The sequence below is a fragment of the Dipodomys spectabilis genome, unplaced genomic scaffold (assembly GCF_019054845.1).
Source record: "Dipodomys spectabilis isolate Male_0828 unplaced genomic scaffold, ASM1905484v1 ptg000512l, whole genome shotgun sequence".
NCBI lineage: Eukaryota > Metazoa > Chordata > Mammalia > Rodentia > Heteromyidae > Dipodomys > Dipodomys spectabilis.
This window is the reverse complement of record NW_024871189.1, coordinates 1,109,992-1,124,551: the sequence shown is the minus strand read 5'-3', so window position 1 is coordinate 1,124,551 and position 14,560 is coordinate 1,109,992. Positions and strand designations below refer to the sequence as shown.

General features: G+C 60.3%; 3 protein-coding genes across 3 annotated transcripts in view; 1 reads left to right on the top strand and 2 right to left on the bottom strand.

The window, feature by feature from the left end:
• Positions 1-14,560, bottom strand: part of Baiap2 (BAR/IMD domain containing adaptor protein 2) — a 164,335-nt gene that overhangs the window by 7,264 nt on the left and 142,511 nt on the right. The gene's annotated exons all lie outside the window — the stretch shown is intronic.
• Positions 591-2,537, bottom strand: Ndufaf8 (NADH:ubiquinone oxidoreductase complex assembly factor 8). The gene is made up of 3 exons (XM_042669980.1): positions 2,405-2,537; positions 1,384-1,494; positions 591-804 (listed from the first exon to the last, which is right to left on the bottom strand). Exons 1-3 carry the CDS (start codon positions 2,486-2,488, stop codon positions 775-777), a joined length of 225 nt encoding a protein of 74 aa, XP_042525914.1. The 5' UTR covers positions 2,489-2,537; the 3' UTR covers positions 591-774.
• Positions 2,796-8,784, top strand: Tepsin (TEPSIN adaptor related protein complex 4 accessory protein). Its single transcript, XM_042669970.1, has 13 exons — positions 2,796-2,860; positions 3,715-3,787; positions 4,106-4,197; positions 4,330-4,423; positions 4,987-5,054; positions 5,207-5,285; positions 5,387-5,458; positions 6,207-6,395; positions 6,913-7,087; positions 7,211-7,324; positions 7,430-7,508; positions 7,861-7,995; positions 8,320-8,784. The coding sequence occupies exons 1-13, from the start codon at positions 2,813-2,815 to the stop codon at positions 8,782-8,784; spliced, it is 1,683 nt and encodes a 560-aa protein (XP_042525904.1). The 5' UTR covers positions 2,796-2,812.

Sequence of the window (14,560 nt, the reverse complement as noted above, 5' to 3'; positions counted from 1 at the left end):
AGCCATTCCAGAGCCTCTACAGTGGCTGACTTCCACTGTCCTGGAAGCCACGTTTCCAAGCGGATTGCCTCCCAGAAACAGCAGGACCACCACCCTGAGGAGACTCAGAGACGGAGTAGTCCCTGTGGTGCCCAGCAGGTGGCACACAGTGCAGCATGACGCAGGGGCACAGCCACGCTGGTGAGGAGCACACTCCATGTCGGACCTGTGTAACCTGTGGGACGTGGGGAGCAGAGCCAGGAGGGGCGTACCTCGGCTTTGGCGCAGGCAGAGGCTGCAGCGCAGGGGTGCCTTCTGCACATGGAAGGGGCTGGCGCAGTAGGGCGCTCTTGGCAGCCGAGCACTTGGCTGCTTTAGTCCAGCCAAGTCCTGCCCAAGCTCAGGTCTCCCTCGCAACCGGCTCCCCTTTTGTGGTGGCTGGGCTTCCATCTTCGGGGTGCCCTGGGCCTGGCTGTCAAGTTAGAGGCACAGCTTCTTTAGAGTAGATACTTCTGGTGAAGCAGTGCCCCGGGGGCGGAGCTCCACAGCCTAGACCTGCCGTGTACACTATGTATAAAACGCTTGAAATGAAAGATTTAATAGAATTCCACTGCTGGTTCACTCACATTTTAATCTGACTTAGATGCTTACATATACAACACTGGAAAACACCCAAGCACGCCACTGCTCACACCTCCTTTCAGCCCCAAGAGCATCCGTGTGCGCCATCAATATGAGGCATTGTGCCCAGCCCATGGGCAGTGGTGGATGTGAGGACCAGAGCTAAGGTTCTTCCTAAGAGCCTCCCATCAGGGCCTTCTCAGCCTGAAAAATAAAGCATTTCATCTGAATGGTCACTTCCCAAGTTATGACTTAATAGTAAAAAAAACTACCACATTCTACCGTGTATCTCACAGAAAACTTGGGAGCTGGTGTGTGGCAGGGGCCCCGGGGGCTGGGTGGAGATTGTGCCAGGCGCCGGCAGGGGTGGCGGGGCTGCCACGAGGGAGGCGGCATTGGTTCATTAACTTACTTGAAGTTAGGATTCTGGGAAACGAGTGCGTGTGTGCAGAACGGACACTGTGGGGCAGACCCAGAACCGCTTCCCACCCGGAGTTCCAATTCCCCGTGAGTCCACGGGGTCAAGAGCAACGCAGCTGCTTGGGAACACGGGTTCCCCACTATCGGCTCCTCCCGGTCCTGTTCTGGAACATTCTCTACAGCTAGCTCCACCAGCCCGCTCAGGCAGCAGCACACACTGCGGGGCGCGGCGAGGGCCGGGGCCGGGGGCCGTTCCCAGCGCTGGGGCCGCGCCGTGGAGACCTCGGGCTCTCCTCGGCCCCTCGGCGAGGGCCGCCGGGCAGGACCACCGGGCGCCCGCAGGGGCGGCGGCGCGTCACCTACCGCGGCCGAGAAGCACCTGCGCAGGGCCTCGAACTCCCGTGCGCAGAGGTCCTTGTTGAGGCGGCCGCCCGGGGCGGTGGAGGCCTGCACGCACTTGCCGTAGGCTGCGGCCTGCGGGGAGACGGCGCGGTCAGGGCCCGGGCCCCGACCCCGGCCCCGGCCCCGGCCCCGGCCCCCGACCCCCGACCCCCGCCCCAGCCCCCGCCCCCGACCCCCGCCCCGGCCCCGGCCCCGACCCCGGCCCCCGCCCCGACCCCGGCCCCGGCCCCGGCCCCGACCCCGGCCCCCGCCCCGGCCCCGGCCCCGACCCCCGCCCCGGCCCCGACCCCGGCCCCGGCCCCGACCCCGGCCCCCGCCCCGGCCCCGACCCCCGCCCCGGCCCCCGCCCCGGCCCCCGCCCCGGCCCCGGCCCCCGCCCCGGCCCCCGCCCCGGCCCCCGCCCCGGCCCCGACCCCCGCCCCGGCCCCGGCCCCCGCCCCGGCCCCCGCCCCGGCCCCGGCCCCCGCCCCGGCCCCCACCCCGGCCCCCGCCCCGGCCCCGACCCCCGCCCCGGCCCCGGCCCCGGCCCCGGCCCCCGCCCCGGCCCCCGCCCCCGACCCCCGCCCCGGCCCCGACCCCCGCCCCGGCCCCGACCCCGGCCCCGGCCCCGGCCCCCGCCCCGGCCCCGGCCCCCGCCCCGGCCCCCGCCCCGGCCCCCGCCCCGGCCCCGACCCCCGCCCCGGCCCCCGCCCCGGCCCCGGCCCCCGCCCCGGCCCCCGCCCCGGCCCCGGCCCCGGCCCCGACCCCCGCCCCGGCCCCGACCCCGGCCCCCGCCCCGGCCCCGGCCCCCGCCCCGGCCCCCGCCCCGGCCCCGGCCCCCGCCCCGGCCCCCGCCCCGGCCCCGGCCCCCGCCCCGGCCCCCACCCCGGCCCCGGCCCCGACCCCGACCCCCGCCCCGGCCCCCGCCTCCGCGCCGGCTCCCGCCCGTCCTTCTCCCACGCCGCCGACCCACGCAGGCGCGGCCCCGCCCGCGGCTTCTTACTTGGGCCCCGCAGGCCGCCAAGTGCTCGGGGAAGGCGCGCATGCGAGTCCGCACACGCCCCCACACAGCTCCGTTCCCAGACATGACCGGCCCTTTCTGGCACCCGTGGGCTCCGCCATATTGGGTCCCTCCTCTTCCGGCGTCCAACGCTTGAACGGCGAGCACTTCCGCCCGTAATCTTTCCTGATCTTCCTGGTTGGCCTGCGTTGCCTGCTCTGAGTCGTACAATTGGCTCTCTTGCTTGTCTGTCTCTGTTCCTCGAGTTCGGATTGGTTCATACTCAAACTGCCCTCGAAGCCAAACTTGGGTCCCTCCCCAGCGGGTGATTGGTCGGCGGGGCTAGGGTCGCGCGGTGATTGGAGAGCCTGGGCCTGGCGGAAGTGGGGCGGCCGGGAGGTGACCCGGACCATGGCGGCCGCGCCGCCGCTCCGGGACCGTCTGAGCTTCCTGCACCGGGTGAGTGAGGCCAGCCCGGCGCCCGGGGACCGCGCTGGAGCTGCGGGAACGGCCGAGCTCGGCGAGGGAGCGGAGGGACTGGAGCGGCCCCGCGCTCCCGGAGGCCGGAGGGAGAGCCTCGAGGCCTGGAGACGCGCCCGGGAGCGCGGACGCCGCCAGCCGGCCGAGGCCCGGGGAAGCCCACCTCCGCGGGGCTCCGCGTGGGGCGCTCGGGGCGGCGGCCGGCGTGGGCCGGACCCTCCCCCGGGGCCCGGGCGTGCCCGGCCGGTAGCCGGTGTGGCTGCGCCGGGGCCCCCCGTGGGGCGCGGGATCCACCTGACTGGCCCAGCCCGGGTTCGTCACCCGACGCCTCCCCCCCACCATTTTCAAGTTTAAGCATTGCTGGACCCCCCCCCCCCCCACACACACTGTGTGGGAAATACCAGACCGTGAGGACAAGCGTCTCGCTGGGTTTCTTTTTGCCCGAACTAGAACTGGCCTCGGGGCCTCACTCATTTGACTTTGTCCGCTCACAGCTGGTGTTTTACCACGCAAGCTACACCCCACTTTTGCGTGTCCGTTGGCTGTTTCTCAGTTTTGCCTGCCTAGGCTGGGCTGGCTTCAAAACCCAATCCTCAATATCTCAGCATGGGTACCTGGCTGTTTCCAGTTTTCAGAGCCATAAACTACATTATTTGCAACACCGTGCTAGTCACGTAAGCCCGTACATCTATGACGTTGCCCGGATGTGAAACTTGGGCTGTTCTCAGGAAGGTGCCTGCTGCCAGGCTGGTGGTCCTGGTTTTTCTGCTCATGCCATCATCTCTGGTGGCTGTGCTAGGTGGTAATTGTTAGTGGCTCTTGTTCCCTCACAGCTCCCTATTCTCCTGAAGGGAACATCAGATGATGACATCCCGTGTCCTGGCTACCTCTTTGAAGAGATTGCGAGTATCCTTCCTCGGTGTTTCTGGCATGGCGGGGAGAGGATGTCAGGGGCCCTGGTACAGCATGCCCGTTGCCAGGAGCCCTGCTATGCCAGGGCCATCCAGGGCTCCTTTACCGTAGGAACTGGGTATGGGCTCTGCTCAGAAAGAGCAGTGCCATGCTTGGGGCCCAGTGTTCCTGAAACGAGGCCTGTGGTAGGTACCTGCAGAGGGGGTAGCCCAAGGAGACCAAGGGCAGCAGGCAGGCAGACTGCTCGCTGCCAGTGTGCCTTGGAGTGGCCTAGCATCAGCTTGCTCCTTCCCTAACCGGAGCATGTCCCAGAAATCTCCCACGAGTCCCTGGGCAGCAGCCAGTGCCTGCTGGAGTACCTCCTGAACCGCCTGGACAGCAGCTCTGGCCACGTGAAACTCAAGGTGAGTTCTGGAGTGGCCCTGTTGGGCTCCAGCTGCTGCTGGTAAGCGGCCAGGCTACAGGGGTGGATATGCAGCCCGGACGGCGGCGGGTGGCTGGGCCTTGCCACGCCTGCGAACCTGCCAATTCCCCAGGTGCTAAAGATCTTGCTCTACCTGTGTGGCCACGGCTCATCCTCCTTCCTACTCATCCTCAAACGCAACTCAGCCTTCATCCAAGAAGCCACAGGTAGGGGGTGGGAGGTGAGTGATAAAGGTGTGCCCAGGGGCGCCCGGGGAGGGAACTGTAGAGAGAGGAAGCTGTCTATATGGGTTTGTGCAGGGGTGGAGAGGGAAATCCACGCAGACAAAGCTTGGAGACAGTTGGCTGGGATACAGAAATCGTGAACTGCCAGACCGTAGCTTTTCAACAGAGGGAGGCTGAGCTGAGAACCAAGTGCTTGGGCTTTGGTAGAGATCACGGTTTTCCCTATCCATCCAGGGAAGGCTCTAAAAGTTTATGTTGGTTAGAGGAGTGGGCCAAAGAGAGCAGTCGGGAGTCCTGGCTCGGGTGGGGTGAGCTGGGCGGCAAGCTGGCTCAGCTCTGGGGGACAGGCGCTGCCAACGGCCACTGATGGACTCAGCACTGTGGGAGGTGAAGGGGCCCGAGGCTCTACATAGGGTCCCAAGGGAGGGGGCCCGGGTCAGCCATGGGGGAAGGGACTGCCCTGTTGGGGCAGCCCTGGGGGCGGGGGGGCAGCCAGCCGTGTTTGTGTCCAGCCCTGGCCCCATTCTACCTTCTCTGCCTTGAAGTGTTTGCAGGGCCCCCAGACCCTCTTCATGGGAACAGCTTGTACCAGAAGGTGCGGGCGGCTGCCCAGGTGAGTCTGGTCCTGCAGCACAGGGGGCCTGTGCTGGAATGCTCCCTGTGCTGGCCCTGCCCCTGGCTGCAAGCCACAGCCCCCGTGGCTGGACGACAGCAGAGCGGCAGGGGACAGGACCGTGGGTCGCTGAGGGCTTCTTTCTTGTCTAGGACCTGGGTAGCACCTTATTCTCTGACGTTCTGCTGCCACTCCCGCCCTCCCAGTCACCCAGGGCCCCTCCCCCCGCAGGTACAAGACCCCCATGACCACGGCCAGCCCATCATGGGCCTCTCCCTCTGCCAGTGTCCTGGGAAGGGGCGGGCCTGCGCTGACACTGTGTCCTTCCCCAGGCATGGGCTCCCAGGCCAGGCCTCACAGCGCCCTGCAGGGTTTTGGCTACAGTAAGGAGCCGGGCCGAGCAGGTAAGGAGTGAGGGCCTTTGCGGGGCTCAACATGGCTGGGGAACAGGGATTGGAAGGGCCGTCCCCTCTCCCCACCCCCCAAGCTGCATTTCCCACCCTCCTTCCTGAGTTCCCACTGCCACTCTGTCTGTCCAGCTGAGAGGAAGGCTGGATGGGTGTGGACAGGCCTCTTCACAGACAGGTAAGAGGAGCTAGGCTGAGACATGGCATCTGGGTGTCGGTCGCCCTGCTAGACGGGTGAAGTGGCAGTCTGGAACAGAGTAAGAGTAGAGCGGCCGCAAGTGGGAGTTGTGCTGGCAGGCTGGAGCAGCACCCCCAGAGGCTGATGGTTAAGGGTGTGCATGGCCATCTGCAGTAGCTTCCAAGTGACCCCAGCCTTGCTCCAGGGCTGGAGGTCAGACTTTGGTACAGGCGGTCTGGTCATGGCTCTGAGGGCTTTGGCTGACTTTGGTTGGGGGCATTCCTTCCCTGGCCTGAGCCTTTAAGCGAAGGCAAAGACGCTCTTTCTCAGAACAAGTTTCAGGATGCCCGGGCCTTAACTGCTGTGAGTTGAGTGCCCAGAAGTACTAAAACAGAGGGTTCCAGGAAGCTTCCAGAAGAGACTGAGGACCTGCAAGGGGCTCTCTGCCCTGTAGTGTGATCCGATCTCCTTCGCACTTGGGGGGGGACACGCCTCCATTGTGAGGAACGTGGGGACAGTCAGTGGGGAGGCCCAGGCGCTGATGCCAGCCCTTCCTTCTGGGCACAGGCTCTGCGGGCGAGGCCATTCTGGCCACTGTCCAGAGAGCTGCGGAGGTGGTGGCCAAAGCTGTGCGCCCTGGGCCTGAGCTTGCTGCACAGAGACCTCTGCCACGGAGCGACACCTACCAGCCTGCTGTGACGCCTCCAGCCGGCCACCGTCACCCCCCTGCCCGGAGCCTGCTTCCAGGGGCTCGAGGTATGGAGGTGAGGGCCCTTCCCTTGGGTCTGGTCTTCCTTCATGTCACTCATGGGGCACAGAGGCAAATGGTCAGGGCCGCCTCACCCAGCCAGCGCCACGGCCCAGCTCAGGGCAGGGGGAGTGGCGTGGGAAAATCAAGAAGCAATAAGCCAGTCAGGTACTGGTGGCTTCCACCTGTAATCCTGCGTACCTAGGAGGCTGAGGTCTGAGGTCTGAGGTTTGAAGCCAGCCCAGTCTGTGAGACTCTTATCTCCAATTAATTACCAAAAAAGGCAAACATGATCTGTGGTTCAAGTGATGGAGTGCTAGCCTTGAGCACAAAAGCTCAGGGACCGCACCCAGGCCCTGAGTTCAAGCCCCAGGACTGGTACACACAAGTCAGGGAGATTTTGGAGTCTGCTTAGGAGGCCGCCCATGCTCAGTTCAGGGCTCAGTCCCAGTCTCTCGTCCAGGGAGGCAGGAAAGAGGCCAGCCCTGAGCTCCAGAGCGCTCACCTGCTCCCCCTCTCTCCCAGCTGTGAGACACCAACCTGGGCAGGCCGGAGGGGGCTGGGAGGAACTGGACAGCAGCCCCAGCTCCCAGAATTCCTCCCGGACCAGTGACCTGAGCAGGGCCTCAGACTCTGGCAGTCGGTGTGGCAGCGACAGCTACTCAGCGGCCGGCCGGGAGCTAGGCAGCCTGGCGGAACGGTGAGCAGGACAGGATGTCTCCCTCCCTGGCCCCGGGGCCCCCCGGCGGGGGAGGGGGAGGCCGGTGCCGCACAGCCGCACACGCAGCGGCCAGCCGCCTCTACCCAGCCGTGTTTCTGCCAGGGCCGAGGCCGTGGCCCCGAGTGACTGCCAGCAGGAGCTGAGCCTGGTGAGGGCCGTGGCACAAGGGCCACGTGCCTTCCTGAGCCGGGAGGAGACGCAGCACTTCCTCAGAGAGTGAGCCGCCCGCCGCGGTGCCCGGGGCTGCCACCCCGGGACGGGCAGGAGGGAGGGAGGACGGGTCTGTGGCTGCCCTACCCACACATCCCCTCCCTGGCACAGGTGTGGCCTGCTCAACTGTGAGGCGGTGCTGGAGCTGCTCCTCTGCCAGCTAGGCCAGGCCAGTGAGGGCGAGCAGATGGTAAGGGCTGGAGAGTGGGCCTGCTCTGTGTGTGTGTGTGTGTGTGTGTGTGTGTGTGTGTGTGTGTGTGTGTGTGTGTGTGTTCATTCGTTCATGTGTTCGTTCATCTGTGTACGGTGTACGTCGGGAGTATGCCTTGTTGGCAGTGTGCCAACTGAGTGCAGGGCGGGTCCCCTGGCTGGCTGGGGGCCACCCTGGGAAGGGCAGTAGGGAGAGGACCGCTGTGTGCTCTCCCCGCCAGGAGAGAGGAGGTGTGCGTGGGGCTCCCAGAAGGGCCTCGCAGCGAGGGTGGGGCAGTGTCCAGTCATTGATTCTCTGTCCCCCTGTTCCCCTCCTCCCCCTGCCCCCGTAGAGATCCCTGTGTGCCGTCGCCTCCCTTGCTAGCGCCGACCTCCTGCCCCAGGAGCGCATCCTCCTCCTCGCCCAGCAGCACCTTCGGGAGCTCAGTGCCGGCAGCCCAGGACCCGTGACCAGCAAGGCCACCAAGGTGTGCAGCAGCCAGGCCTGCGTGCGCCGGGGCCTGGGAATGGCAGAGGCTGCCCCGGCTGCCCCAGCCGTGGTTCCCACCCTGCCCCTTCCGCATCTCCGCCTCTAGCTCACCCTGGGCATGACTCCCAGGGGCATGAGCAGCCCGCTGCAGGGACACGTGTGTCCGGAATTTGTGGTGATGAGATGCACCACGCCACACTGCTTCCTTCATCTCCAGCCCCAGTCGGGGGGCCCTGGGTCCTCTGTGTGGTGGCAGTGCCGGCAGGCCTGACCACAGGGCGCGTCCCAGTGGCTCCTCACACGGCCTCCTCCTTCCTTACAGATCCTGCGGTACCTGGAGGCCTCCTGCGGACAACGGGCCCCGGCCCCCGAGCCCCTCGCCCAGCCCAGCCCCCTGGCTGCTGTCCAAGGCCTGTCTGACCTGTTGACAGACCCTGCGCCGCCTCCTGGGGGCCATGTCTTCCTCCAGCCATTGGGCTCCACCCCCATCTTGCCTCCGAGCCCTGCCCCCACCCCACCCCCAGACAACTGCCCCCTCCCCATCCCCAGTGTCCCCAGCAAGACTGGGTCGGGCCCAGGGGATGGAGCCACCGCCAAGGGCCCCTGGAGCCATGGTTCCCTATTTGCTGGCATGGAGCTGGTGGCACGTCCCCGTCTGCTGGGGTCTGGGGTGGCCATGGGGGAGCCCCGCCCAGCCCCCAGCTCCCCTCAGACGGCGGCCCCCGGAGAAGCAGCCCCAGAGCACCTGGGCTCAGAGCCGTCAGCTTTTGCGTTCTTAAACATGTGATGGTGTGGGCCTGGCTGCACGCCGGCCTTCTCATTCTCAGGCCCCTCCCGGCCCCTCGCCCACAGCGCCCGCCCGCCCGCCCAGGAGTGGCTCTCAGCTGCCCGCTGGCTGACTCCTGCCCCACCCCAGCCCCTTCCCGAGGCCTCGGTGCCTCACCTGGCCAGCCCCAGGCCACCTCCGAGCTGCTAGAAGTGGGAGGGAGCCAGCCGGGCCCAGGGGGCGGGGGGCGGGGGTCGGCTTCCTGACGGGCCCCCAGGCGGCGGCCCCTTCCCACCAAGGGCGGGGGGCCTCTGGCTGGCTGCCTGCTGCTGGAGACCACCTGAGGAGGGCTCAGCTTTACCTGGCACACTACACGCCACAGCCCCTTGACCCGGGCTGCTGGGCTCTCCGGGGGCCCTGAGCCGGGAGAGGACTCCAGGGCTACCTCGATCCCCGTCCACTCCCCCCACCCCCACTGCCCCAGTCTTGCCAGACACATCTTGGACTTGACTTTGTGCAGCAGCCACAGGCAGGCCATGGTCACAAGCGCTGGCCTTGGCTTTTACCTCAGACCCTCCCTCCCCTCCAGGGATGTGGTGGCAGCTGAGCCACAGTCCTCAGCATGTGGGGGGGGGGGGGGGGTCAGGTCCCTGCGTGACCCTCCCATGGCCACAGCCACCTCCTGCAGACGGGGAAAGGCCCAATAAACCGCGTTTACAGAGGCTGGACCGTGCGCTTCCTTCTTTGTCTGCATTTCAGATGTGCTTGGCAGGCACACTCAGGACCGCTTCCCGACTGGTAACACGGCGCTCCTCTGGTACTGCCTGGCCGCCCTTGCGGGCAGGAGAGTGCTCGGATCCCTGACTGGGAGCATTTGCGTGACTGCTGCCCAGGACAAGAGAGAGAACCCACCACTGGGGAGTACAGCCAGGGCCACAGGTGGAGGTGACATGTCCCAACATGGCTGCAGGTGGAAGGTGACCTCATCAAAGTCTCCGCTAGGTAGTAGTTTGTTTTTTTCTTTTCTTGCCAGTCTTGGGGCTTGAACTCCAGGTCTGGGTGGTGTCCCTGAGTTTCTTTTGCTCAAGTCTACTAATGTTCTGCCACAGGAACCACAACTCTACTTGCAGTGTTTTTGGTGGTTAATTGGAGATCAGAGTCTCACAGACTTTCTTTTCTGTGCTGGTTTCAAACCGAGATCCTCAGGTCTCTGCCTCCTGAGTATCACAGGCATGAGCTATAGGTGCCTGGCTTGCCATTTCGTTTTCAGCAGTGCCCCTGAGCTGCCTGCATCCCCAGCCCCTCTGCTGGGCGTTGAAAGAGTAATTTATTACTATAGAGGTGATGTGCATGAGTCAGGGAATTAGTACATTTCCTTTTGTACAGTGGTTTTTTTTTTGGTCCATGGGAGCGTAGGCCCAGTCCCTGAGCTCTTCAGCTCGAGGTGAGCACTCTACCACTTAAGCCACAGCGCCACTTCTGGTTTTCTGGTGGTTAATTGGACACAAGTCTCACGGACATTCCTGCCTGGGCTGGCTTTGAACCGGGATCTTCAGATCTCAGCCTCCTGAGTAGCTGGGATGACAGCGTGAGCCACCGGCGCCTTGCTTGGGTGTACAGTGTCTTGTTCCTTCCCTCTTCCCTCCCTCCCATCTCTACCCACGAGTTGTACAGTTAACTTTCATCTACGTCCAGAGAGCTCTACTGTGGCATTTTTTCACCCTTTTCCCTTGAGTTCTCTGCCCCCACCCTCCCGAAGACATACACATAAATACTCTGCACATAAGGTAAAGAAAACAGAGAGTCTTCTTTCCGTATCTTTAGGAGTCTGTTTCAGTATGAGCATTATTTTACGTAAATACGAAGAGGCACTTGAGCATTGTGCCTTCGTGTTTCTCGCTGAGTATCCTCTTTCGGTCTCACTGTGAATATCTAGAATCCTGTGTAATTTATCACCTGCCAGTGTGTTTTAGATCTAACTTTCATGTATCAGAATGAACATGCACCATTTCTCTCTGAGCTTGGCTTACCTCACTTAAGATGATTAATTCTAGTTCCATCTGTTGCCCTGCAAGTGACACCATTTTATTCTTTTTAATGGCTGTGTAAAATTCCATTGTGCATAGGTACCACATTTTTTGGATCCACTCCTCTGTTGTGTGGCACCTGGGTTGTTGGCATATCTTCGCTATTGTGAATGTAAGCATATGCCCACCTTTGTCCTCCCCTGCACCCACACCTGAGCTCCTCCCTGCCCCGGAGTTCCCACATACAGCTGGCCCCTGCCTCTCTCCGCCCATTCCCACCTGAGCCCCATCTACCTCACTTCCTACCCCCAGACCCTGCTGCTACCTAGATAGTGGAGGTCGCCATGCACTCGCGCTCTAGGGGAAATATGGCTCCTCTAATAAACCTTGTTATAGTCTTCCTCCTGTACCTGCCTGCCTCTGAGTGGTCCCCTGGCATGGATGTGATGGATCCTTTCAGTGAGTAGTGCAGCAGTGAACATGGATGTACAGGTATCTTTATCACACCCTGGCTCATGATGCTCAGGGTAGATGCCCAGGAGTGCTATGGCTGGGTCTAGAGAAGGTCTAGTTTTTTGAGGAACCTCCAGATTGCTTTCTGGAGTGGTTGCACTACTTTACATTCCCGCCAACCATGTAGTAGAGTTCTTTTTTCCCACGTCCCCGCCAGCATTTGTTGTTCAAATTCACAAAGTTGGCCAGTCTTACTGGGGTGAGATGGAATCTTACCTTCATGGCTGGGAAGATAAGCATTGCCTTGTGTGTTTCCTTTCCATTCTTATGTCTTCTTCTGAGAAGTCTGTCTTTAGCTCCCTTGCCCACTTAATGATTGGTGTATTAGGTTTGGGAGGGGTTAGTTTCTTGAGCTCCTCGTATATATGGGATATTAGGCCTTTGTCATATACTGCTGCTCTTCTGGTTGGTTGGCTGTCTTTCTAGTTTAGTGACTATCTGTTGTGCCCCTGGGACTCCATCGAAGAAGTTTCTGCCTGTATCTATAAGTTTTAACGTTTCTCCTAATCTTTCTTACAGTAGTTTAAAAATTTCAGGTCTGACATTGAGGTCTTTGATCCGCTTTGAATTGATATCATGCGTGGTGACAAACAAGGATCCACTTTTAGTTTTCTGCATAGGGCTGCCCAGTTTTTCCAACACCCAATTGTTGAAGAGCCTATTTTTTTCCCCACTGTATGTCTTTGGTTCCCATATCAAATATCAGATGACTATAAGTGGATCTTCTAGTCTATTCCATTGATCTTTTTTTTCCCCTTTGGTTGTGGGCTTGAATTCTGGGCCTGGGCACTGTCCCTCAGCTCTTCAGCTCAAGGCGAGCGCTCTACCACTTGAGCCACAGCGCCACCTCCAGTTTTCTAAGTGGCTTATTGGAGATAAGAGTCTCAAGGACTTTCCTTCCTGTGCTGGCTATGAACCACAATCCTCAGATCTCAGCCTCCTGAGTAGCTAGGATTACAGGAGGCATGAGCCACCTACATCCAGCTCCATTGATCTTAAGCCAATACTAAACTGTTTTTGTTATTATGGCGCTGTCGTAGAGTTTGAGGTCTGGTATTAGGATATCTGGTATTGTGATACTACTTGTATTTTTTTTTTTTTTGCCTAGAATTGCTTTGGTTATTCTAGGTCTTTTATTATTCCATATGCATTTTTGGGTTGTTTTCTCTATCTTGGTAAAGAACATCATTGGGGTTTTTGATGGGAATTGCATTGAATTTCTGTATCTTTTTTGGTAGTATTGCCATCTTCACAATATTGATTCTACCTATCCATGAACATGGAAGGTCTTTCCGTTTCCTAATGTCCTCTTTGAATTCTTTCTTCAGATTTTTTTCTTTTATTTCGGCCGGTCGTGGGCCTGAACTCTAGGCCTGGGCACTATCCTTAGCTCTTCAGCTCAAGGCGAGCATTCTACCACTCTGGCCTTTTTAGTTTGTGTGGTGCTGAGGAATGGAACCCAGGGCTCTATGCATGTGAGACAAGCTCTGTACCGCTGAGCCGCCTTCCCCTGCTGGATTTTTAAAAGAGAATAACAAGCTTACAAATGTGCAAGTCATGAGCTTATTTCTTACAAGCTCAACTACTCACAGTCTGATGTTGGTGGAAAGCTAAATCAGTGCTGGTATAGGCCATTCAGGAACAGACCCACAATCATTTATTTCTGAGAAAAAAATGGGTAAAAGACAGGAACAGACATGAAGATACATGGACACCTGGCAGATGAGCACACAGATTCTCAATGTCACTGAAGAAAAACCGCTGAAAGTCAAGTGGGATACAACTATGCACCTATTAGTACAACTAGGGGGGGAAAAACACAACAAAACCCCGGCAATACCATGTGCTCAGGGGCCCTGGAGTGACTGGAACTTATCCTGTGTGGTGCAAGTGTGATAAGTAACATTTTTTTATGTGTGTCCCGGTGCTGGGGCTTGAACTCAGAGCCTAGGCTCTGTCAGCTTTATCCACCCAAGTGGTACTGTGCCACTTGAGCCATACCTTTGCTTCTGGCCTTGTGCTGGTTGAGATTCCTACTTGGGCTGGCTTCAGTGATCCTCAGATCTCAGCATCCTGAATGGCTAGGATATAGGAATGGGCCACCGGTGCCTGGCAACATGCAACTTCTTTAGAAAACAGTTTGGCTGTTTCTTACAAAGCTTAAGCAAATACCATATAATCTACCATTCCCTCCCCTAGGTATTTACCCAAGAGAAATACAAAGCCTTGTTCATACAAAAGCCCATTAGCAAATGTCTATAGCTGCTCATTTCAATAAGTTTTCAAAGCTGGAGCCATCCCCATTGGTCAGCTGCGCTCAGAGGATAAATGTCAGGGCCCACAGCTTGGGACACTGTGCAGAGGATGAATCTCATCCCCCTGCCCCCCTGGGCTGGGGTGGGGGGGAGGCAGGGGCTGTCTGTGCCAGTGTGTAACACTGAAAGAGGCAAAGCCACCTGATGGGGTGGCCAGGGGTCACGGCCAAGGACGAGAGCCCACAAGCAGGGGCTGGGAAGGGAAGCGCTCTGCGCCTGGATGGTGGTGGTAGTCACACAATTACTGCACACCCAGAAGTGTGAGCTCGTGATATGCATAGATGCACATACAGTGTATACGTGTGGGACGGTCTCTCTGTGTATGTGTAGCTCAGGACGGCCTGGAACTCGCCTTGTCGCTCAGGCTGACTTTGAACTCAGGCCCCTTCTGCACCACCACTCTAGGCTCTCAAATTTTTTTTTTGTCGGTCATGGGGCTTGAACTCTGTCCCTCAGCTCTTCAGCTCAAGGCGAGCGCTCTACCACTTGAGCTACAGCGCCACTTCCAGTTTTTTAGTGGTTTATTGGAGATAGGAGTCTCACAGTTGCCCGGGCTGGCTTTGAACCGCGATTCTCAGATCTCAGCCTCCTGAGTAGCTAGGATTACAGGCGTGAGCCAGCGGCGCCCGACTTCAAATCTTTTTGTGTAATTAAGAGGGGGGATAACAAGGGTTTGTGTGTTTGCATGGTGGGGGTACGGCAATTGTGGGTCATGGGCTTGAACTCTAGGCCTGGACGCTGTCCCTCAGCTCTTCAGCTCAAGGCGAGCGCTCTACCACTTGAGCCACAGCGCCACTTCTGGTTTTCTGGTGATTTATTGGAGATCAGAGTCTCATGGCCTTTCCTGCCCGGGCTGGCTTTGAACCCTGGTCCTCCTGAGTAGTTGGGATGACAGTCGTGAGCCACAGCGCCAGGCCCTGTTATTGCCTGAATGTGATTTCG